Source organism: Onychomys torridus, chromosome 2, assembly GCF_903995425.1.
Source record: "Onychomys torridus chromosome 2, mOncTor1.1, whole genome shotgun sequence".
NCBI lineage: Eukaryota > Metazoa > Chordata > Mammalia > Rodentia > Cricetidae > Onychomys > Onychomys torridus.
The window spans coordinates 149,453,093-149,477,199 of NC_050444.1; the positions used below are offsets into that span (position 1 = coordinate 149,453,093).

At 51.3% G+C, this 24,107-nt stretch overlaps 2 protein-coding genes across 4 annotated transcripts; both read left to right on the forward strand.

Annotated features, from left to right (window-relative positions):
• Window positions 1–677: 677 nt before the first annotated feature.
• Window positions 678–16,898, forward strand: Hmgcl (3-hydroxy-3-methylglutaryl-CoA lyase). Its single transcript, XM_036179560.1, has 9 exons — window positions 678–768; window positions 4,521–4,604; window positions 6,747–6,854; window positions 7,484–7,579; window positions 9,581–9,729; window positions 12,465–12,528; window positions 13,662–13,850; window positions 14,946–15,071; window positions 16,328–16,898. Exons 1-9 carry the CDS (start codon window positions 709–711, stop codon window positions 16,427–16,429), a joined length of 978 nt encoding a protein of 325 aa, XP_036035453.1. The 5' UTR covers window positions 678–708; the 3' UTR covers window positions 16,430–16,898.
• Window positions 16,899–19,744: 2,846 nt separating this feature from the next.
• Window positions 19,745–24,077, forward strand: Gale (UDP-galactose-4-epimerase). 3 transcript variants are annotated; one of them, XM_036179654.1, is made up of 11 exons: window positions 19,745–19,816; window positions 21,396–21,521; window positions 21,623–21,738; window positions 21,989–22,102; window positions 22,357–22,533; window positions 22,739–22,852; window positions 22,930–22,996; window positions 23,066–23,151; window positions 23,250–23,327; window positions 23,463–23,577; window positions 23,674–24,077. In XM_036179654.1, exons 2-11 carry the CDS (start codon window positions 21,401–21,403, stop codon window positions 23,730–23,732), a joined length of 1,047 nt encoding a protein of 348 aa, XP_036035547.1. In that variant the 5' UTR covers window positions 19,745–19,816; window positions 21,396–21,400; the 3' UTR covers window positions 23,733–24,077. The 3 variants fall into 3 exon arrangements, with proteins under 3 accessions (XP_036035547.1, XP_036035546.1, XP_036035544.1); XM_036179653.1 differs by having other exon boundaries at window positions 19,746–21,025; XM_036179651.1 differs by having other exon boundaries at window positions 19,748–19,816; window positions 20,957–21,521.
• The last annotated feature ends 30 nt before the right edge of the window (window positions 24,078–24,107 follow it).

A 24,107-nucleotide genomic window follows, 5' to 3' on the forward strand; every position in this document is an offset into this window, starting at 1 on the left:
GGTGGCAGATACTTAACACATGCAGAAAACTCAGAACACAATAGAAAACAGGTGTACTGTGGCTTATCTTGAAAGTTAGACATTAAACATCTATGTTTCTCTCCATACCTCTCAGACTCTAAACCCAGGAAGAGAGATTTTCTCCATCTCCCCCCCCCCCCTTCAGTTGGACTTGGTTTTTGGAAACAGGACCTCTCTATGAAGCCTCAACTGGCCTGGACCTTGTTGTATAGACCAGGCTGGTCTCAGACTTGAGGCAGTTCTGCCTCTGCCTCTGGAGAGCTGAGACGGCAGGCATGTGTCACCATCACCGGCTGAATTTTAACCAACTCTATGCTCCTTGCTTCGTATCTTTACAACAGAAGCCTGGAAAAATACGTCAAGGGGGTGGTGGCTCACTCCTTCAACATCTGGGAGGCTGAAGCTGGAGGATTGCCGTGAGTTCGAGGACAAGCTGGGTGATATGTACGTTCCTAGCTAACTTAGGCCACATAGTATCAGAAAGCCAAAATCAAAACAAAACCGAAAAACTATCCTGTTAAGTGGAGTATAAACCAGTCGGGAAGGAACATAGAGGCAGGCTGGGGGTGGAGCCAACTCTGGGAACTACACGTCACGCACAAGGCCCCGCCCCACGCCTGGGTCCCGCCCACGGGGCGATCGGCGGTCACGTGGGGGCCAGCGGGTGTGGCTACGGAGACGGCTAAGATGGCTACAGTGAGGAAGGCTTTCCCTCGGAGGCTGGTGGGCTTGGCGTCCCTCCGGGCTGTAAGTGCCCCAGGCGGGTGACAGTCGGGGTGGGTGTCGGCTGCTGTGACGGACAAAGCGGGGCAGCTCCAGGGGCCGGAGCCGGGAGGGTTTGAGAGTTCGGGACCCAGTCCATCTGGCTCAGATCCCTTTGCAGGAAACGGGGAAACTGAGGCGGGGTGGGGGGCACGTGAAGCAACCCGCTGTCACTGTGGAGACATGGGACATCATTCTGGGTGTCCTAACTCACTTACGGTGGCCCTGGCTCCTTTCCCTAATTGAGTTTCGGATTTCTCCAGCCCTTCGTTAGTGGAAAACACTTTTTTTTTTTCTGGACGCCTGGCGAGAACGTGGATCGCGTGGGCCGGGCAGGGATTCCCTCGGAACTGAACTTTGGGCCTGTTCGATCCTAGTGTTCCGTCCTCTCCCACGCGTAGTGAGGGCAGGGGAGGGGCCAAAGAGCTGTCCTGGTTAAACCGCAAACTGGTGTCCGGATGAGCCTGCCACTTTCAAGGCTGAGTGATAGAGATACTCAGCTTGCTTGTACGTAAAATCGCCTTGTCTCGGGGTGATTTGGTGAGTGATCGATCAGTCATCGGTAGTGGTTTGGTGGAGTTGGACTTTGTGGGGATCAGCTCCCCGCTTCACTGCTCTACCACGGAGCTAGCTACATCTCAGCTCAGTGATGAGGTTATTATGATTATGTGTTGGAGAGTTTAGGCATTATATCAGTACTTGGGAAAACCACACTTTCTTTGCATGTCTTGGTCTCTCTCTCAGAAAACCACTTCTGTATCGTTAGTCTGCCCATCTCCACCGATAGAGTCTTTCTGTCCTGTAACCCTGGCTGTCGTGGAACTCATTATTGTAGACCAGGCTGTTTGGAACTCACAGAGATCCGCCTGCCTCTGCCTGTAGGATTACAGGCATGCACCACCATGCCCAGCTAGATAATAATCATTTTTTAAAACCTGACGTGTGGTTGATATATTATACACCCCAGTAAACTTATCTGGGGGTCAGAGAACAGAACTGCTGCTATATTAAACTTAGAGGTTAGGCAGTGGGAGCACACAACTTTAATCTTAGCATTCCAGAGGCAGAGATCTATCTGGATCTCTTGTGAGTTCAAGGCCACACTGGAAACAGAGCCAGGCATGATGGCATTTGAGAGATCTCATGTCTTGCTTGGGAAAGACACACGACTTTAATCCCAGGAAGTGATGACAGGAAGTAGAAAGGTATGTAAGGTGTGAGGACCAGGAACTAGAGGCTTTTAGGCTTTTAAGCTTTGAGGCTTTTAGCAGCAGTTCAGCTGAGATCCATTCGGAGAAGGACTCAGAGGCTTCCACTTTGAGGAAACAGGATTAGCTGAGAAGTTGGTGAGGTGAGGTTAGCTGTGGCTTATTCTACTTCTCTGACCTTTCAGAATTCACCCCAATACCTGGCTTCCCCGAGTTTTTTATTTAATAAGACCGTTTAGAGTTTTGTTTTACACTGGTGTAATGAAATGATCCCTCGTGTGTTTATGACTAATGTCCAGCTGTCACTTTTCACTTTTATTTGGTTTTTAATTACATTTATTCATTTGTTTGTTTATATGTGAGTTCATGTGCATTGATGTTTTGTCTGTGTGAGAGTGTTGGATCCCCTGGAACTGTAGTTATAGACAGTTGTGAGCTGCCTTGTGGGTACTGGGAATTGAACCCAGGTCCTTTGGAAGAGCAGCCAATGCTCTTAACCGCTGAGCCATCTCTCCAGCCCCACTTATATGTATTTGAGTTATATAAATGCATGTGTGCCTGCCTGTGTGAGTGCAGGTGCGCGTGGATGCCAGGAGAGAGTATCCGGTTCCTTGGAGCTAGACTTAGAAGCAGTGTGTTTGGGAACCCAACTCAGGTCTTCTTGAAGAGCAGAATGCTCTCTTAAAGGCTGAGCCATCTCTTCAGCCCCTGGGGATATTTTAAATTTAAGATCTTACCTGTCTTAGGCTGGCTTCAAGTTTGCTATGTAGCTGAGATACCTTGAGCTTTTCTGATCCTCCCGCGTCCACCTCCCAAGGGCTAGAATTAGGGGTGTGAGCCACCACACCTGGCCTGAGTTGTTATATGAAGGGCTGTTGTCGGGAAAGAAGTAGAACTAAGTTCAACTTGTCGTCCCCCCCCCAAAAAAAATTAAAAAGTTGGAAGCAGGTTTTGCTTCAGCATGTACTTACTGAGCCTGTTATGTCCCAGGGCCTTGGGAAGAGCAGTAAGTAGAATCAAGTTCCTGACCCATGACACTTACGCTCCACTGGGGTCACTTTGGGGTAATACACCAGCAGAGGCTGACAGTCTGTTGGAGGGCGACTCTAGGAGCAGGGACTTCCTGTAATCCAGGGCCTTGTCCCCTTGGCCTATCAGAGACTTTTGCTAGCTAAAACCAAAGCCACTTCAGGTGCGTTGACATGTTCCAGCTGATTGGTGGCAGGGGTATGTCCTTCCTTGAGGGTTTCATGAGTTTGGAGTCCTCCGTATATTGTGCAGTATGTTTATTTGGGGGTGGGGGGATGACTGGAGAGGTGATTGCTCAGCGGCTGAGTGATTGCTGCTCTTCTAGAGGGCCCGGTCTTGATTTCTAGAACTTACTTGCTGGCTCACAACCATTTGTAACACCAGTCTTAGGGGATCTGATGCCTTCATCTGGCTTATGAGGGCACGCGTGCGTGTGGTGTACAGACAGAATACCCAAACACATAAAATAAACAAATAATTAAACAATCTTTAGGTGGGTAGGGGAAGATTTGAGGCAGACTTGATATACAATAAACTAAAGGTTTTAAAAATTTGGGAAAAATATTTTCTTCATCTGCTGAGGATATCATCTCCTCAGACCCACTGTTCCTCATGTTATCCATCAGTCTAGAATTAGGCTTTAAACAGGCTTTATAACATAGCCAAGCCTTTCTTCACATCCTCACCACCACTGTGGGATCGGAGACTAGCCTCTCCGGGTGCTGAGTGATTGCCCTCCCCTGGACAGCTGTGCCCTTTGTGTGTCATTTTGTTGTTCCTCTAGTGTTATTGAGTACCTTGCCAGGACAGTGCCAGTCAGGATGAGACGGGGGCGGAGAGAGACAAGGTCTCCCAGCTTATGTGGAAGGGAATCATGGTAGTCTTGTGAAATACAGGGCACCAAAGGTGATGGGATACTAGCTCTTCAAAGGCTGGTCAAAGGAAGGCTTTCTGACTGACTGAATGATTGCTTGGTGTCAGAATAGTTGAGCGTTCCAAGCGGAGGGCAGCCATGCTGGACTGGAGCGTAGCAACTTGTTAGGGCAGAGGGCAGAAGGGATGGAGCAGTAGGGGTGAGTAATGAGGTCAGCCAGCCAAACTGCGGAGCCTCTCAGGCAGCATGTCTAGAGGAAGGGGTGAGTCAGATTCCAGCTGGGCAGCAGGCTGCACACGGTACCTTTCGCAGAAAGAGACAGGACGGAGTCAAGTGAGTATGTGTATAGCGTGGGGTCTGTGGTTCTGAATGAGAAATGTGCAAATGAGGCTGAGAAGTGGGCAGTGAGAAGTGGGTCCGAACCAGAGGAGGGCCTGTCTGGAAGCATGGCTTTCTTGCTCATTCCTGCTCAGAGCACAGTTTGGTTTTTTGTCTTAATCGTGGAAGAGACCAGGTGAGTTAAATGGGGAGAGATAGGGCTGCTTTGCAGTAGGAAGGAGGAGCCTGGTTTTCTGTGTAGTCCTATGTTAAGTCCTGACACTTGTGTTTCCTCTTGTAAACCGAAGATTAGCACCTCATCAATGGGCACTTTCCCAAAGCGGGTGAAGATCGTGGAAGTCGGTCCCCGAGATGGTCTGCAGAATGAAAAGGTAAAGATGGAGGCTGCCACTTAGAGATCTTTGGCAACAGTTAACTCTGCAGCTCTCACACAATTGAGCCTGTATGATAATGAGTATTCAGAGATGGGTAATGCCTGGGGGGCGCTCACCAACCTAAGACAGAGCGCCTGTGTGGCCTGGACAGGTGTCTCCATGACAGGTAAGGTGACCTGCTGACGTCCCACACAACCTAAGTCAGAAGCTCATTTTTTAGTAAAAGGGGGGACCTGCAGGGCCTGTAGGCCCTGCCCCCCCTTTTGGGTAACTGTTGCCTTGCTTGCTGACCTTGACCTTGATATCCTCCCTATGCTAATTCCCTGAGAGATTCCACCCTCCTGAATGCTTAAGGGATGTTCCTTGTCTGTGTATCCAGCATATTGGGCCTTAATAGCTTATATGCAAGATTGTAAAACATCGGAAGCAAACTCCTGCTTCCCCGCCAGGGTTCTCCCATTGTGCTGTAAGCCTGTATTTAAGACCTCCTCCCTCCTATAATAAACCGCATTGGGCATTCAAAAAAAAGGTGGAGGCTTCCTCAGAAAAGATGATTTACACATAGATTTTGAGCATCCAGGAAAGTTGGGTCAGGTACATTATAGACTTCTGATAAACTGGAATATTAGGCAGCTATTAATACAGGTGTATTAAGTCTGCAAAACAGAATATATATTCAACTTTATTTCTTTGCAGAAGAACTAGAAAAAGCCTAGGTGTATGTGGAAGTATTTACTTAGAAAGGGACATAAACCTTCCTTTATTTTATTTATTTATTTATTTTTGAGCTGAGGATCGAACCCAGGGCTTTGCGCTCGCTAGGCAAGCACTCTACCACTGAGCTAAATCCCCAACCCATAAACCTTCCTTTAAAGAGGAAGTGTTCTACACCTGAGTATGCAGCCCCACATGTCCAGCCTGTGTGCACAGGACTCATGGCCAAGGGTAACTTTGAATGTGGCTCATATACCATTTATGGTAGCAACATGTGTGGCTTTGAGCACTTGAAATGTGACTTGTGAGTGGCTGGAGACGTGATTCAGTGGTTAAGAGTACTTCCTGCTCAGAGGACCAGAGTTCACTTCCCAGTACGCACATGGTGGTTTGCAACCCAGGGAAGACATGGATGGGCAGGTTGGGAATTAGGGTTTGTAACATAATTCTACCGGCTGGCACCAAGGAGCCATGAAAGGCTTTTTTTTTTTTTTTTCTTATATTTATTTGTTTGTTTGTTTGTTTTGGTTTTTGGAGACTCTGTTTCTCTGTGTAGCCCTGGCTGCCCTGAAACTTGCTCTGTAGACCAGGCTGGCCTCAAACTCAGAGATCCACCTGCCTCTGCCTCCTGAGTGCTGGGATTAAAGGCATGCGCCACCACCACCCAGTTTATTTTTATTTTTGTGTATGTGTGTATGTATACCTACAACATGCATGCAGTGCCCACAGAGGCCAGAAGGGGGCATCAGATCCCCTGGAGCTGAAGTTAATAGGCATCTGTGAGTTTCTTAGCGTGAATACTAGAAACTGAGTGTGGGTCCTCTGGGTCCTTTACTGCTGAGCCATCTCTCCAGCCCCTTGTGGACAGCTTTTGGCAGGAGAGTGAGGCAATGGAGATTGCATTTCAGGAAGTTTCCAGTATAGGATGAGTTGACAGAGGGGAGACCATGCCATAATACACCTGGGATCTTGAGGATAGACTAGAAAGGAATTCATAGGCTCTGGTGAGGGACTCAATATGGGGAAGGAAGAAAAAGAAGCTATGTGAGAGAAGAGGGAAGGGTATGATATTTGGGGTTCATCCCACAGCACTCAGAGAGCAGACTTCATCCCTGTGGCCAAGGCACATTGTTCTCGCTTATGATGGGTCATAAACCAACACATTGACTTAAGGAAGAGTACATTGGAGGAAAATGGTGTTTCTACGCACATATGAACACCTCAGGCAAGCATCTACCATCTGTTGCCAGGGGACGCAGTTGGTAGAACTTGAGACCATGTGTGAGTTCATGTGAGTGTCTGAGGTCACCACAGTGAGGAGCTAGCACAGTGAAAGCTTAAGGCTGAGGTTCTGAGTGCCAGCTAAAGCCCATTTCTGGTACCAACATTGCTGACTTGCCTTTTCTGGGTTTCTGTGTATTACAGAACATTGTACCTACCGCCGTGAAAATCAAGCTGGTAGACATGCTTTCTGAAGCAGGGCTCCCCGTTATCGAAGCCACCAGCTTTGTCTCTCCAAAGTGGGTTCCCCAGGTGAGCCCAGCCTCTAGAAGAAGCCTGTCCTGATGGAGGGTGGGAAGTCCCCCATTTGTTCTTGCAGCCACTGGACATTGGAAGCATAAGTTTCCAGGTCACTGGCTTGAGGGGTCTCAGGTGAGTCTCAGCACTGTGTAGCACAGAAAGGGCATGGCCTGGGAGCCAGGGGCTCCAATTCAGTCTTGGCTATACCCTAGTTTATTGGAGCCTTTGCTAAGGGAGGTCTTTGCCCTCTCAGATTAGAGGCGGCCTCTGAGGTCTCTCCTCACTCTAAGAGTATAGGATCCCTGTGCCCATCTGCAGCAACTGTGTTTGTAAAGGGAAAGCAAGGACTGCTGCCTCCCAGAGGTGGGCAAACCAGCCCATGACAGTGAGTGCCAGGCAGTGCAGAGGGAGTGGTGCCCAGGGCCCACCAGAGAAGGTTCGTGGTAAGTGGCTGCTGCTGGTTTGTGATTGTAGGTACCGAAGAGCTGGCATACTGGCCATGGGAACTACCAAGGTCATACGGCCCAGGGTGTCTCCTGACCCCTCAGTGGTCAGACAGATAAGGAAGATATTGGAGACAAAAGATTGAGTGGTGAGAAGGTTTTCTCTGCCACTAAGCTCTAGGCTTCTTTGACTCCCAGATGGCTGACCACTCTGAAGTCTTGAAGGGCATTCAGAAGTTTCCTGGCATCAGCTATCCAGTCCTGACTCCAAATATGAAAGGCTTTGAAGAAGCGGTAAGAGGTGACTAATAATATCGGTTCCTGCCTTGTCTAATGGTCCTGTCCTGGGATGTCCCTCTGAACAGCACATCTCCAGTGAGCAGCATCAGACCGAGTAGTAGGGGGCGGTAGTCCAGCCCTGTCACTCACTGCTCTGTTGTCTTGACAATTGCTCAACCTCTGAGCGTCAGTTCTGCCTGTGAACTAGGACTGATAATGGTACTTACAGCTGAGCTGATTTGGGAGGTAGAAAGCATAGCGATGCTTCCTTCCATCAGCCAGTGCTGAGTAAGAGCCTGAGAGACACGCACTTGCTAAAACCATTATGTCCTGGGATCACCCACTTCTTTTTTAATTTTTTTATTTTGTATGGTCTGGTGTTTAGCCTGAATGTTTGTGCACCATGTGCATGCAGTACCTGCAGAGACCAGAAGAGGGCATAAGATCTTTTGGAACTGGCGTTACAGACAGCTGTTAGTGGTCCTGTGGATGCTGGGAATCAAACCTAGGTCCTGTGCAAGAGCAAAGCAGTCTTAAGTGCTGCGCTATCTCTGCATATCACTCACTTCTTTAGGGAAAAGTCACAATACCCGCTCTGCATGGATGCTTTTGCAGCGGTTGATAAACACCTGCCACTTATAATTTCCGAAACAGCATCTGGACATGCTGATTGTGTGATTGTCATGAACTTATTTCAAGAGTGACCCCCCAGTTGACAGTGGCCATGTTGATTTTCTTCGAGGATGTCAGAATTGATGGTTTTTTTTTTTTTGGTATTTCCAGGTGCTAAGGGTTCAAGTCAAAAGCCTCACACTTACTAGGAGAATGTTCTAGCCCTGAGCTACATCTCCAGTTTTGTGTTTGTGTTTGTTTTGTCTTTTCTTTTTCTTTTCTTTTTTTTTTTTTTTTTTTTTTTTTTGAGCTGAGGATCGAACCCATGGCCTTGTGCTTGCTAGGCAAACGCTCTACCACTGAGCTAAAATCCCCAACCCCTAGTTTTGTTTTTTCTAATTGAAATATAAGTTTCCTAGGGCTCCTGTGAGAAAATACTGCAAACTATAACAGAAATCGCTTTACTGTCTGACATTCTGGAGGTCAGAGGTGTTGGCTGCTCATGAGGCCTCACGAGAGCCTGTCCCGTGCATCTTCTAGTGACTGGGGTGACCGGTTAGCTTGGTATTGCTTGATTTGTACGTGCCTCACTCCAGTGCCTCCCTCCACCCTCAGGTCACCTTCCACACATCAGTGTCTCCACACAGCCATCTTTTAAGGACACCAGTCATTCTGGACTAGGGGCCCAGCCTGCCCCATGTAACCTCATTTTATCTAATTACATTTGCAATGACTCTATTTCCAAGTAAGGTGGTATTCAGGGGAAGTAGGGATTGGGATGTCCACATGTTTGTTTATTATTTTATTTATTTATTTATTTATTTGGTGGAGCTGAGGATTGAACCCAGGGCCTTGCGTTTGCTAGGCAAGCACTCTACCACTGAGCTAAATCCCCAACCCCTGTTTATTTTTTTTTTAATCTTTTTTTAAAAATTTATTTATTCATTATGTATACAGTAATCTGCCTGCATGTATGTCTGCAGGCCAGAAGAAGGCATCAGATCTCATTATAGATGGTTGTGAGCAACCATGGGGGTGCTGGGAATTGAACTCAGGACCTCTAGAAGAACAGCCAGTGCTCTTAACCTCTGAGCCATCTCTCCAGCCCTTAATTTGTTTATTTACTTGTGTGTGTGTGTGTGTATACGCACATACACACATGTGCAGTGGCCAACTTGAGTGACTGGATTCTCTGCTTCTGTCATGTGGGTCATCAGGATTGACAGCACATGCTTTTTACCTACTGAGCCATCTCTCCTGGCCCAATGTATTTCCTAAAGGATATTTATATGACTGTTTAACCTGTAACAATTACATACCGTAAAACTTGCCCAAGAAAGATTTTGCCGCCGGACCGGTTCTTCCAGAGCAAAGTGCTAAACGTGTTCCCCTGGACATTGGCAGGTGGCTGCAGGTGCCAAGGAAGTCTGCATCTTCGGGGCGGCCTCTGAGCTCTTCACCCGGAAGAACGTGAACTGCTCCATAGATGAGAGTTTCCAGCGATTTGATGGGGTCATGCAGGCCGCACAGGCCGCCAGCATCCCTGTGAGAGGGTGAGTCAGGCCTTGAGGGCCTCAGTGTCCTTGTGGAATGGAGCCAGATTCACCCACCAGCCAGTCTCTCCACCTCAGGCTCCTGCTGGGTAGGAACAACCCAAGCTCCATACCTGAACCTCTCTCTGAGTGACTGGAGTCAAAAGATTAGCCAGGGTTTCTCTCAGACCTAAATATGGTGACTGACCAAGTGTAGATCAGCCTGGAATTCACAGACATCCCCCTGTCTCTGCCTCAAGTGCTGAGATGGCACATGCCACCATCGGCAGCCCCAGGATTTGATTTTTACAGTGCTGGGAAGCCAGGTCTGGTGGCTCGGGCCTGGTAGTGTATGCCTTTACATGTCTCAGAAATCAAAAAACAACAACAAAATCCAGGGCTGGGGCTGGACAGGGGTGGCTCATGCCTTAATCTCAGCACTCAGGAGGCAGAGGCAGGCGGATCTTTATGAGTTCGAGACCAGCCTGGTCTACAGATCAAGTTCCAGGACAGCCAGGGCTACACAGAGAAACGCTGTCTCTAAAATAAAATAAAATAATACAGTGCTGGGGATGAAACCTAGCACTGATGAAGCCTTCCATAGCATGCTGGGACAGTTCTCTCCCACTAGCTATAGGCACATGGAGTGAAGGCCTTTGCTGTGGCTTTCGGGACTCTGTGCATCCTTGCCACTCTGCAGCGTGAGCACCAGTTCATGGCTCTCCTGGCCTGAGGTTCTGCACACTGTGTTCCAGCCCTGTGGAGCTTCTAACCATTCCCACATGCTCTCTGCCTCCTGCCTCAAGGCCTGCGCCCTCACCCTCCATGGGCAGAAGGCTGCCCCCTCCTTTGCTCTGCTTCTCGGCTCCTGCAGGGTCCTCCACGGATGTCGGCTCCTCTTGGTTTTCTTTGCTCCTCAGCAGGAGACAGCACCCTTCCTTTGGGGTTCTAAAGTCTTCAGAGATCCCAAAAGATGTCACTTAGCTGTCTCGCTCCTCAGCTGCCCTCACCACACGGGGCTGTGCTCTCTCTCGGGGCAGGCCACTTCCCACCCTCCCAGGGTGCACTGCTTTCCCATCAGGGCCCTACACACAGAAGATGCTTAAGACCCTATAAGCAGGTGGGAAGCAGGGAAGCTGCGTCTCCAGTCATATGCCCGCCTGTGCTCTGTCTTGGTAAATCTTTTAACTTTTCTTTCCCTTTTTTGGTTTCCTGGCTGTCCTGGAACTCACTCTGTAGACCAGGCTGGCCTCGAACTCAGAGTTCTGCCTGCCTCTGCCTCCCGAGTACTGAGGCCAGATGCATGTGCCACCATACCGCTTTTTTTGTTTAGCAGTGTTTGGAGAGTAAATGAGAAATTAAGATGGAAAGCTCAGCTCACCAATATTTTTGGAATGTTGATCCAGCAAATGTTACTCCATCTCTTTTTATTTTGGTTTATACACTTTATTTATTTACCTAATTATTTATTGAGACAGGGTCTTTTTATGTAACCCTGGCAGGTCTTGAACTCACAGAGATCTGCCTACCTCTGCCTCCGAGTGCTGGGATTAAAGGCATGCACCACTACTCCTGGCTCTGTCTCTTAATATATAGAATATTTTCTTGGGTTTGGGTTTGTTTGTTTGTTTGTTTGTTTGTTTGTTTGTTTTTTGAACTGAGGACCGAACCCAGGGCCTTGTGCTTGCTAGGCAAGTGCTCTACCACTGAGCTAAATCCCCAACCCAGGTTTGCTTTTTTTCTGACAACATCTCACTCTTTAGGTTCATATTGGCCTAGAACTCATTATGTCACCAAGGCTGGCAATCCTCCTGTCTCAGCCTCCCAGGTGCTAGGATTACAGGCTTGAACCACCCCCCTCAGCCCGACTCTCTAAAGATGCCCCAATGCCAGCAGGGTGGTGAGAGCAGACCCTGCGTCTAACACCCAGGGTCCTCAGCACAGCCCACAAGACTGTCACAGGTCAGGCCTGGGCTCCCCTCTTGTCTCACGTCATCCTTCTTTGCCCCTGACACCCCCCACTCCCACCCCCTGCGTTAGGTGTTCTGTCATGGCCTCAGGGAGGTCTGCCTAACCAACCCTCACTACACTGGCTGCCCATGCTGGCTTCTTCATGTTGCCGCTTCCTTCACGGCTTACCTCCTGCTGGAATTACCTCCCTCTCCTAATGTGACTACGGTTTTATTTACCATCTCCCTGACTTGAACAAGCTTCTGGAGGTTAGGGTCCATCCATGGGTCCTCTCGCTGCTCTGCCCAGTGCCTGGCATGTGATCTTCATCTCCGTAAACCTCAGCTGAATAAATAAGTAGATGAGCCATCAGGCCCTCAAGCCTTGGCACTGACTCACGTCCATTCTTGCTATCCTTACACTAACCTGTGTGCTTATCCTGGCATTGGTGACCTGAACAAATGCTGGCCCATCTCCCCCAGCACATGGGGCTACCTACCCTTCCAGACAGCTCAGGGGCACTCTATTTCCTTGTACCTATTGTGACTTCTCGGCCACCTGCAACCCTGCTTCTGGAAGTGTGGCCTCTTAGCCCTGCCTTCCCTGCTGGGTTCTCTGGTGCTCCCGCCCAGAAACTAGGCCCAAGAACCTTTCTCCCACTCAAAGTTAACCTTTTCCCCAGTCCTGGGCCTGCCCAGTTCATGTTTACTCTGGGCTCACCAGGGATGTGTGGCAGATGGTCACCAGTCACTCCTGATGGCCAGCAAGCTGGGGCACTGACGCCGTTCCTCTCGGTTCCTCCACAGGTATGTCTCCTGTGCCCTCGGATGCCCCTATGAGGGGAAGATCTCCCCGGCTAAAGTAGCTGAGGTGTGTGCAGTGGGCAAGATCTTGTGAGGGCCGGCTTCCTTGCCAGCCAGCATGCACAGGTGCCCTCCCCTCCCTTCCCAGTAGGACACTTTTTTACCCACCCTCACACATTCATACTGAGCACAGCCTGCACCTGCCCCTCAGGCCACCCGAAAGCCCTTCGTTCAGCTTCCTGTCTCATCAACTGGGGCACGATCGCCAGTGTGGTGTCCCCAAGAGTCTCCAGATTCCTTGTAGGTGAGAGACCACACACATCCTCTTGACTAGTAACCAGGGCTACACAGAGGAGGACCCAGCATAGGGTTGGGGTGTGAGTCACCCGGGAACTTCAGGCTTTTCATGCAGAAACCTTACTGCTGATTGATGCTGTTCTTCCGTGAACAGTTGAGGGAGCAACTGTTCTTACCCACTGTGCTACCCCCACCCCCCCCCCCGTGCCTGTGGCATTGTTAGAGGAGTGGCCCCAAGGCTGCTGTCCCCTGGTCTGTGCATGCACCCCTGATGTCCCTGCCCTCACTGTACCCTATCACCACGTCCCAGAAGCAAAAATTGAAGCTTAGAGAAGTGAGCCCCAGAGTGGGGACTTGAACTCAGCATCACATGACCCCAGAGGCCTACCACCACTGTCACCTGATCGGCACATAGACGGGTGGAAGGCCAGATGTCACTGTGTCATTTATCAGGACGATCATCATCTGTGTCTCCTGCCACAGCCTTGCTGTGCTCAGCCAGGTGTGGGTAGCCTCCCTTGGGCGGCTTTGGCTGCTGAGGTTATGCAGTGACCCCCAGCTGCAAATGAGCTGCAAAGTGCCAGAGTTCTCTGTGGCTCCTTCAAGTACCTTAGACCCACAGTCCACAGACCCTACTGCCAAAGGAAGAAGGGCTTTTCCTGACCAGAGTCAGCACAGTGCAGGAAGAGGGCGTCACGGGCTGCTGCTGCTGCTGCCCCCTTCCTGGTCTCAGTCTCCGCTGGGTAATGCTCGTCACCTCCATTGGAGTTGTCAGGATCTAGAACCCCATAGGAACACAGCATCTCAGGGAGGGGACTTCCCCGGGCAGAGTCCCTGCTTCTGAGCCCCAGTGTCACATGCTGGTGCCTCGGGGGTCCTCTATGTACCTGTTCGATTTTCCAGGTTGCCAAGAAGTTGTACTCGATGGGCTGCTATGAGATCTCCCTTGGGGACACCATTGGCGTAGGCACCCCGGGACTCATGAAAGACATGCTGACTGCCGTCATGCGTGAGGTGCCTGTTACCGCGCTGGCTGTCCACTGCCATGATACCTATGGTCAAGCCCTGGCCAACACCTTGGTAGCCCTGCAGGTAAATGAAAGCCATATGCCCGTTCTCCAAAAGGGCGTGGGTCAGGGCAGCCCACTTTCATTTTATTTATTAATGAAAATATTGAGGTGTCAGGTGGTGGTGGTGGTGCACACCTCTAATCCCAGCACTCAGGAGTTAGAGGCAGGCGGATCTCTGTGAGTTCCAGGACAGCCAGGGCTACACAGAGAATCCCTGTCTTGAAAGAAAGTACTGAAGCAAACATGTACAAGGCCGGAGGTGGTGACACATAGGTAAGAGATGGCTTCCCACAGAAGGTGACTGAATCTTGATGGACAAGAGAGGATGCTGTGCAGGTGTGGAGGCCCGAGGGGTTGCTTGCCATGTTGAGGGAGCCAGAAGGCAACAGCAATGTGACCAAGAGAGAAAGCAGGCAGACCCTGCTGCGATGGCGCCCTCTGGTGTTGGCGTCCATGCTGGCATCAGGGCCACAGTTGGTGTTGCACCTGAAGACCAGACAGGATGGGCGTGGACCTGTAGAGGTCAGAGGAGGACTAGGAGGAGCTGCTGGTTCTTTCCTCCTGCCAGAGGATCAAATTTAGGTTGTCAGATTTGGTGGCAAGCATCTTTGCCCTCTGAGCCATCTCACTGGCCCATTGTGAGTCCTTTGGGAACCCTCCAACCCCCCATTTCTTCGGCTCTATTCAAACCAAAACACTCCAAAGAACTGAGTCTGCTCTCTGACATTCCCACTGGACCGAGGGGCCCCAGGGGCCTCTGTAGGGAGAGCCCCAACGGGGGAAATGGAGCCAGGAGCCAACCATGAAGGGATGGGGAAGGTCCTCTAGCAGAGGAGACTTGCTGAGCTGGGGAGGGAAGCTCGGTCTCTCGCTCTTTTTTTTTTTTTTTTTGAGCTGAGGATCGAACCCAGGGCCTTGTGCTTGCTAGGCAAGCGCTCTACCACTGAGCTAAATCCCCAACCCCAAGCTCTGTCTCTTAATGGATTCCCTGACATGATCCCAGGCAGGAGAATGGCTCTGGCAGAATCCCTGATGCCAGGGCAAGAGGTTTGTGAGGAGCGGCTCCTTGGGCTCCAGGCCCCGCAGCAACCACATTTCACCATCCTTATGCTTCCAGATGGGAGTGAGCGTTGTGGACTCCTCTGTGGCGGGACTTGGAGGCTGTCCCTATGCACAAGGTGCATCAGGGAACTTGGCTACTGAGGACCTGGTCTACATGCTGACTGGCTTAGGGATTCACACGGTAAGCCCGCCTACCCCTTGGTGGTGACTTCCCTGAACTAACCAGGGCTGGCCTGGAGCTAGGTGTGATGGGCATGCTTAGGGTTGGTGGCATTTAGGAGAAGGGTGGCCAGGATTGTGGGAGCTTTATATTTCTGAGAGAGCAGAGATGAGATTAAACAATCATCTGGGAGAGTGGAAAGTGGCTGATACGGGAACGGAACGGGCCCTTGTGGGGTTTGAGGCCCCGGCCGAGCAGCCTGGAGTGTGTGTGTGTGTGTGTGTATAACCAGTAGACAAGTGTCTCAGAGGTAGGAGAGGCTTGGTTGGTGATCTAGTAGGAGTAGACTAAGACTCCAAGGATGAGAAGGAGCCAGCCAAAAGGGAATGAGGAAAGAGGTCTCTGGCAGAAGAGACTTTGGTCTGGTTGACTATGAGCACAGGAGACCAAGGTCTCAGAGTGATGTCCACAGTTAGTTCTAGGAGGCCCTCCAGAAAGCGGATGTGGAAGAAGCCTTCAGAGGTGCCAGCTCTGTGACCTGCAGTGAGACCTTGCCCTGAGCCTGTTTTCTCTGGGAAATGAGGACAGTGAAATTAGCTGCACAGGACTCCACCAGACTCTGTAGGGACCTCAGTGGTGGCATAGAAGTCACCCAGTCTCTGCTTTGAGATCTGATGGTTTAAAACCCAGATCTGCCCTCACAGGCCATGCGACCTCAAATTATTCATGTCTCTAAACGTGAGTAACGGTGGTGAATGTAGTCCTCATTGGTTGTTCCAGGATGCAAGTAAATGTATGGCCAAGGCGGTGAGGCCCTGGGTTCAGTCTCCAGCACCAGAAAAACCACGTAGAGTGCTTAGCACTCGGTGCTCAGTAGCAGATAGAGTTGCTCTCACAGACTGTTGTGTAGGGGTAAAGAATCGGTTCAGGAGTAGGACCCTGGACTAGCATGAGCAATGGGCTGGGTGCCATTCCTGGCACAGGAAAAAAAGACAAAGACAAATAAATGAACATTACATTTCTCATGGGCCAGGCTCTGTACTAGACCCTGAACATGGAGATGGGCCAAAACTAATAAGGTCCCTTTTCTGGTGGTGATCACACAAGCCATTCTCAAGAATGAACCCTGGTGCCAGCTGGACATGACCTTCAGACAGTGATTGAGAGGGGTCTGTGGACTGCTACCTTCCCTTTTCCCATGCCACAGCTGTCTAGTCTCTTCCCTAGGTGTTAAGGGCATGCCCTGATTTACTTCATCCTCTAACTTATTTTTCAAGGGCGTGGAACTCCAGAAGCTCCTCGAAGCTGGGGACTTCATCTGTCAAGCCCTGAACAGAAAAACCAGCTCTAAAGTGGCGCAGGCCACCTGCAAACTCTGAGCTCTTGTTCACCCGAGACCTGGGACTGTGGGAGGTGGGCACGCACAAATGATTCCTTGATAGGGGAAATGGATGAGAACAAATGAGCAGGTATCACCAAGGTCCTTCTAGACAGAAAGGGCCAGAGCTGCCAGGCCTGGGGTGACTGAATGGCCTTGCAGCCTGGAAGTCTCCCTTCTCTGTGGACCAGCTCCCCAGAGCTGAATGCCTGAGCATTTGCTTGGGATGGCCCTGGGTCTCCTAGGTGAATCTGCTAGCTAACAGAGCTGATGCCCACCCTGCCATGACTGTGGGTTCTGTGCTCTCCTACAAAGAACAGAGAGCAGTTTCTCCCCCAAGCCAGCAGAGCATTTGGTGGGGATTGATCTGTGGTGGCCATCTGCCAACCCCAGCATCTCTGGGAAATCACTCTGTACATGATTTTTGAAAATAGCTTATGTAATTAAAGATTTAATTTTCTAATATCCAATCACGCAAATGTGTGTTTATCAGCGGGGAATAAAATCATTCTGAGGGAAGATTTTGACTAGTTCATCTCTGGGTTTCTTCCATCTCTACACTGAAGCAAGATCCTAATTAGTCTTAATAAATAAAAACCTGGAGTCAGATATCAAGGGTGAAAGCTGAAAGGTCAGAGAAACAGAGCAGCAGCCACCAGAAACTTCTTACCTGTACGAAATCTCAGACCAAATCCGGTGGGAATCAGGCTGAATGGACTCTCCTATCTCTACCTGCCTTATAGTCCTGTCTCAACCTCCCTGTGCTGAGATGAAAGGTATGAGCCACTACACCTGCCTCTGTTTCTCTTTTAGACTGATTCAATCTCATGTAGCTCAGGGTGTCCTTGAACTCCTGAACTTCCTGCTTCCTCCAAGTGCTGGGATTAAAGGTGTGTGCCACCACTGTCTGGTTTCTATGGTTAACTAGTGGCTACCTCTGCCCTCTGATCCCCAGGCAAGCTTTGTCTGAACACAGAATATCATACAATACCACACTTGGCCCCCAGTCCAGTGATTGGAAATCATAGCTGTGAGTTAATTCCTGAGACCAGCATGGTGGCTGGCCAGGACACCCAAGGAGTTGCTTCTGAGGCTATGTTCCCAGAGCAGTGAGACAGGTCTCTTATTGGCCTGGTATTAGCCAGGTAGGCTGGCTAACTGGCCAATGAGTCCCTGCTTCCCTGGGATGACAATGTTCAGCTTAACTTTTTATTATTTATTTTTTAAAGATTTAATAATTTGTATAGTGTTCTGCTTGCATGTATGCCTGCATGCCAGAAGAAGACACCAGATCCCATTGTAGATGGTTGTGAACCATCATGTGGTTGCTGGGAATTGAACTCAGAACCTCTGGAAGAGCACGCTCTTAATCTCTGAGCCATCTCTCCAGTCCCAGCTTGACTTAAAAAACAAAAACAAGCCAGGGAGAGAGGGGCACATGCCTTTGATCCCAGCACTCGGGAGGCAGAGCCAGGCAGATCTCTGAGTTCAAGGCCAGCCTGGTCTACAGAGCGAGATCCAGGACAGACACCAAAACTACACAGAGAAGCCCTGTCTTGAACCACCACCCCCACCAAAAAAAAAAAAAACAACAAAAAAAAAAAAACACTCACTTTTTTTTCCATATGAGTTCTGGGTACCCAACTCAAATCCTCATAGACTTGCGGACTTCATAAGCCCTACATTGGTTTTCATATGTAGTCTAAGCTGCCCTTGAATTCAGCAATTCTGTCTCTACCTCCTAAATTCTGGGATTGCAAGCAGGAGCTAACATGCCTGGCTTCTTATCTCTTACTTTTTAAAAGTTATTTGTAAGGTTTTGTTGTTGTTGTTGTTACTAGAGACAGGGTCTCTCTGTGTAGCACTGGCTGCCCTAGAACTCACTCTGTAGACCAGGCTGGCCTTGAGCTCCTAGAAATCCATCTACCTCTGCCTCTTGAATGCTAGGATTAAAGGTAAGTACTGACACCACCACCAGGCTTTTTTTAAAAATAATTTTTATTTATTTTTAATTTTATATGCATTGTTATGTTGCTTGCATGTATGTCGGTGTGAGGGTGTTGGATCCCCTGGAACTGGAGTTACAGTTGTAAACTGCCATGTGGCTGCTGGAAATTGAAACGTGGTTCTGGAAGAGCAGCCAGAGCTTTTCACCTTTGAGTCATTTCTCCAACCCCTAGGATTTATTTTTAATTATGTATACACACACACACAAATATACACACGTGTGTATGGGTATGTGCATGTGTAAGTACAAGGGCTGAAGAGTCCAGATGTTGGGGATCACCTGGAGCTGTCCGTGCACAGACATTGTGAGCCAGGCAGGCCAAGAACAGAACTTCCGTCCTCAGCAAAAGTAGCACTTGCACCAGCTCCTAACTGCCAACCTTCTTGAAACTTTTCCTCTCCACTTTAAAAAAATTGTGTCTGTGTGGGTGACTCAAGAGCCCCAAGACAGTGGCTGTAGATTCCCGGAGCTGCACTTTTTGCAGATGATCGTGAAGAGTAACAAGTAACTGATTCGCTATCTTCCAGCTCTGCCTCTTTTTTTAAGTTTTTTTTAAGTTCTTTTGAGACAGGTTCTCACTATTCATCCATGGCTGGCCTGGAACCCACTAGGTAGATCACGCTGCCCTCAGACTCACAGAAATCCGCCTGTCTCTGCCTCCTAAGTGCTGGGATTGAAGACCTGTGCCACCAGGAAAGATTTATTTTTATTTATGTTTATGTGAGAGAATGTCAGGTATGTGCCGGAGGCCATGGAGGCCGGAAGCAGGCATGGGATCCCTTGGAATGATAGGGAGTTTGTGGGTGCTGGGAAAAGGACTCAGATCCTCCAGAGACAAAACTGTGTCTTGCTGTAGGGTGGCAGGTGCTGACACTTTTTAGGTGAGGGAGGAGGCAGTGTCTCAGTGATGGCTTAGCAATTGCTACTAAGAATTTAAAGGTCCCTTCCCACTCCAGGGTTTTTTCCCAAAGTGGACTTGGATCCAGCTCGCAGCCCGACAAAGGGTTTGACATATGCGGGGAAACTCGGGAGCCAGAGGCTCAGAGTAGAGCAGGGCGCGATCATTCGGCGTGCAGCTGCCGGGGATGGAGACTAGAAAGGCCACCGTCCTCCGCAGCCCGCGACTCACCACCGCCGTCCGCGCCGCGCCCCTCATTTCCGCACCCCCTCCCCGCCCCCCATGGAAACGCACTGCGCAGTCGCCCAAAGCCTGTGCAGGCCTTTTGTCCTTCCAGAGCCGCCGTAGGGCAGGTAACCTGGTAGACACGTTTCCTGGAGGGTGTGAAGGGGGTGTGGCCAGGCTGGGCTGTCAGCTCTTAAAGGGGCCGCCGCGCTGGTCGCGGGAGGCGGCACCTGGAGCCAGCGCGGGATCCTCAGCAGGTTTGGGTAGCAGAATGAAGGCTTTAGTGCGCTCGGAGGGGCCTGTGGTTGGCGGGGAGCGAGGGAGTTCCAAGAGGGTCTGTCCGTGTTCGAGGCAGGGCCGGGTCCTCCCCGATTCTGCTCGCGTTTCCCGCGGCGGTGGCGGGGGCCACCCGAGCCCATTCATTCCAGGCCTGGCTCCCGCTCGCGCTCCCAGCCCAGGACCAAAGTCCAGCGCTAAGCTGGGCCGCGCCTGGGCTCTAGGTGCCCAGCGTCCATCCTCGCCCCTCCATTGTACAGACTGGGAAAACTGAGGAGGGGGCAACTGACAAGGTCACCCGCCCAGGTCTGGGGCAGAGCGGCCTCAGAGCAGCCTTTCTGCCTCCAGGGCCCCGCGGCCACCGCTTCACTGCGTTTGTACTCAGTGCGGGAGCAGCAGGAAGTAGCGGGGAGAAGGGTAGGGGATCCCACCCAGCCCAGTTCTCACTGCTGTGTGACCTCAGGCAGACTGACTCTGGGCTGACCCTAGTACCAAGAGCTGGTGGAAACAACCTGCCTTCTCTAGATGTGAGGGAAACTCGGCGGGGAGGGGACGCGCAAGTCCGAGTAGTGAGTCTGGCGTGCAGTGGGCGCCCAGTCCAGTGAGTAGCAGCAGAATATAACCCCAGCAGCGGCTTGAGGCAGCCCGGAGGAAGACGGCAGCAGGCCAGATCTCGAGAATGAAAGGCCTCAGTGTGTGGATTTCCTTTCTGTCCGCCCAGCAGTTTGCTCAGGGCGGGGATGCACACCTGGCAGCGGAGTTCGGGCCAAATCCACGTCGACACTGGCCCACTCGGTGCTGCCCGAAGTTGGGCGGGATCTGCTGCCCCAAGCCAGGAGTGACCCAGCTGTGCCAAAACTGAGCTATTGGCTGCCCCAGGGTGGAAAAGCCCTATCCACTCCAGGGCAGCTGGTACTGCAGCCTCAGAGTCAGGCTCAGCCTCCCTGGCTCAGGACCCCACCCTTGAAGCCGTTTACTGTATTTTCTGCTTCCTCCCAATTGACCTTCCAAGGGAAAGGTTGTTAGAGAACTAGGCATTAGTCACCAAACCCAGGAACCTTTAGCTCCTGGAAGAGGGCCTGAGTTTATAGAGACAAACAAACCCCTTCTTCAAATTCTAGCATCCCAATCCTGAAGCGGTGTTCTCTTCTGCCCAGGACTTCCCATTCTCCAGACAAGGAGGCAGGAAGGTTGGGTTCTCAAAAATTCCATCTTCCCACCCCTATTATCACTGGGAACTAGACAGTATAGTGTGCCTGACTCTTACATATACAGGTGGCAGACCTTTAAATCGCCTCATTGGGCCCTCCGAATACATGGTATGTGTACAGTAATTAGTCATAGAAATGGAAGCTATGGCCTACAGAGGGTAGGGACACTTCAGTCCCTATAGCCAGAAAGTGGTAGTTATTCAGTCAGACCCAGGGCTGATCCTGGAGCCCCTCCTTAAACTAGGGCCCACAACTGCATCCTCCGAGATGAGGTTAAGGGACCAGCATCCCCAAGGGAGGCCCTGAGCAGACACCTTCAGCCACCTCTGAAACTGTGTCCTCTAACCAGGCACCATGGCAGAGAAGGTGCTGGTCACAGGGGGGGCTGGCTACATTGGCAGCCACACAGTACTGGAGCTGCTGGAAGCTGGCTACTCACCCGTGGTCATCGACAACTTCCATAATGCCATTCGTGGTGAGTGAGCTGGATGGGAAGCAGTGAGTGGTTTCTGGAGGAGTTTTATGTAGGACTCCATCTTCTAATGCTGATGGCCTCTACTCTACATGCCCCACCAGGAGGGGACTCCATGCCCGAGAGCCTGCGGCGGGTCCAGGAACTGACAGGCCGCTGTGTGGAGTTTGAGGAGATGGACATCTTGGACCAGGCAGCCTTACAGCAACTCTTTAAGAAGGTGGGTGCTAGCTGGATGTGGTGGCACACGCCTTTAAACCCAGTGCTTGGGAGGCAAAGGCAGGCAGATCATTTGGGAGTTTTCGGCTAGTCTGGTCTACATAGCAAGTTCCAGGATAGCCAGGGCTACATTGAGAGACCCTGTCTCTAAACAAAGGGGGGTGCTGCTTGGCAAGAAGAAGGAGCCGCATTCGGAGGAGCCGCATTCGGAGGCTGCACAACCTCCTCTGACCTTTGCTTTACCCATGCAGCACAGCTTTAAGGCCGTCATCCACTTTGCTGGGCTGAAGGCTGTGGGCGAGTCAGTGGAGAAGCCTCTGGATTATTACAGAGTTAACCTAACAGGGACCATCCAGCTCTTGGAGGTAAGAGGAATGGGACACAGGCCCCGGCTGGGCCCCAGGCACTCTGGCATGCCAGCCACAGTATGGGCGTGTGGGAGAACCGGACTCGACCCAAGCTGTATTGTCTTGGACACATGCCTCTCTTTACCTCCCAGCCTGTTTCCCTCTCTGTAACTGACCGTGCCCAACGCCTCAGGCCCACCCTCCTAGGGTGGAGTAACAAGTGGGGCTAATTCCTGAGGTACAGGCCACTGACCCCCCCCCTCCACGGCCAGATCATGAGGGCCCACGGGGTGAAGAATCTGGTGTTCAGCAGCTCAGCCACCGTGTATGGGAACCCCCAGTACCTGCCTCTGGATGAGGCCCACCCCACTGGGGGCTGTACCAACCCCTATGGAAAGTCCAAGTTCTTCATCGAGGAGATGATCCGGGACCTGTGCCGGGCAGACACGGTGAGGACCTCTTGCCCCAGCTTCATCCCATCCACTCTGAGCCCAGGATTGGGATCCTGGGCACTCTTCTCACAGGAGACAGAGGCTCAGAAGTGGCAATATCCTGCTCATTCATAGAGAACACAGAACGGACATGGGTGAGGTTTGAGTTGGGACTCCCGGGGGGGGTGTGCCCCGGCCCCATTGTCTGACCCGCACCGCACAGGCCTGGAATGCAGTACTGCTTCGGTACTTCAACCCCACGGGCGCCCATGCCTCCGGCCGCATTGGCGAGGATCCCCAGGGCATCCCCAACAACCTCATGCCCTACGTCTCCCAGGTAGGGGGCAATCCTAGGGTGCCTGGAGTACCACTGGTACCAGGCTCTTGAGGGAGCTGACCTGACCTCTGCCGTAGGTAGCAATTGGACGACGAGAGGCCCTGAATGTCTTTGGTGACGACTATGCTACGGAGGATGGGACAGGTGAGCCTAAGGGTCGGAGGAAGGAGGGAGACTGAGGGACAACTTCCCATCTAACCACTTCCTCTACAGGGGTAAGGGATTACATTCATGTGGTGGATCTGGCCAAGGGCCACATAGCAGCCTTGAAGAAGCTGAAGGAGCAATGTGGTTGCCGGGTAGGAAGCCAGGGAGGGAAAGGGTTGGAATCTGGAGCAAACGTGTCATGGGGGGTGGATAAGCCATCCCTTTCAACATCCCCTGTTCTCCCGGGCAGACCTACAACCTGGGCACAGGGACAGGCTACTCTGTCCTGCAGATGGTCCAAGCCATGGAGAAGGCTTCAGGGAAGAAGGTAGGCCCGCCCTACAGTAGGCACCCCAGCATGCCCTCCTCCAGCCATCTGGAACTTCAGTGCCTGACACAGCCCTTGCTTGCAGTTCCTGAGGCCCAGGGCCTGTTCAGCTAGTACCCACTATCTCCCTTACAGATCCCCTACAAGGTGGTGGCACGGCGGGAAGGTGATGTGGCAGCCTGTTATGCCAACCCCAGCCTGGCCCATGAGGAGCTGGGCTGGACAGCAGCCTTGGGGCTGGACAGGATGTGTGAGTGTCTGTCTAAGCTGGCAGAGTGCTGAAGAGCTATAAGGGGAACTGCTCTGGGCTGTCCTCGGGCAAGCCTGACCACCCATGTCTGCACAGGTGAAGATCTATGGCGCTGGCAGAAGCAGAACCCTTCGGGCTTTGGGGCACAGGCCTGAGGACCTCCTTACCAGGGACCAGAAAAGGAAGAGGAGCAGCTGCCTGCTTTGTAGCCTCCACAGGACCCTGTACCCTCATGCTCTGGAGCCAACTGAGGCCACCCTACCTCAAATGCCAGCTGCCTGTTCAGCCCTTCATGCAGGAGAACCCCATCTGGCTCCACTAACCAGCAAGAAGCCTGCTGGGTCTTTCCAGCCTATCTCCCCCAGGGTCCAGGAGCTCATGGGACCCCTAGAACCTGTGAGGGCCAGGGGTCTGGGACCATAGCCTCCCCCAGGCACTAACTTACACTGCTGAGATTGAGCTTTCCAAAGTATTTAAAATAAAAATGTTTTCTTATCCTGGGGCATTCTCACAGACGGTCACTCTGCACT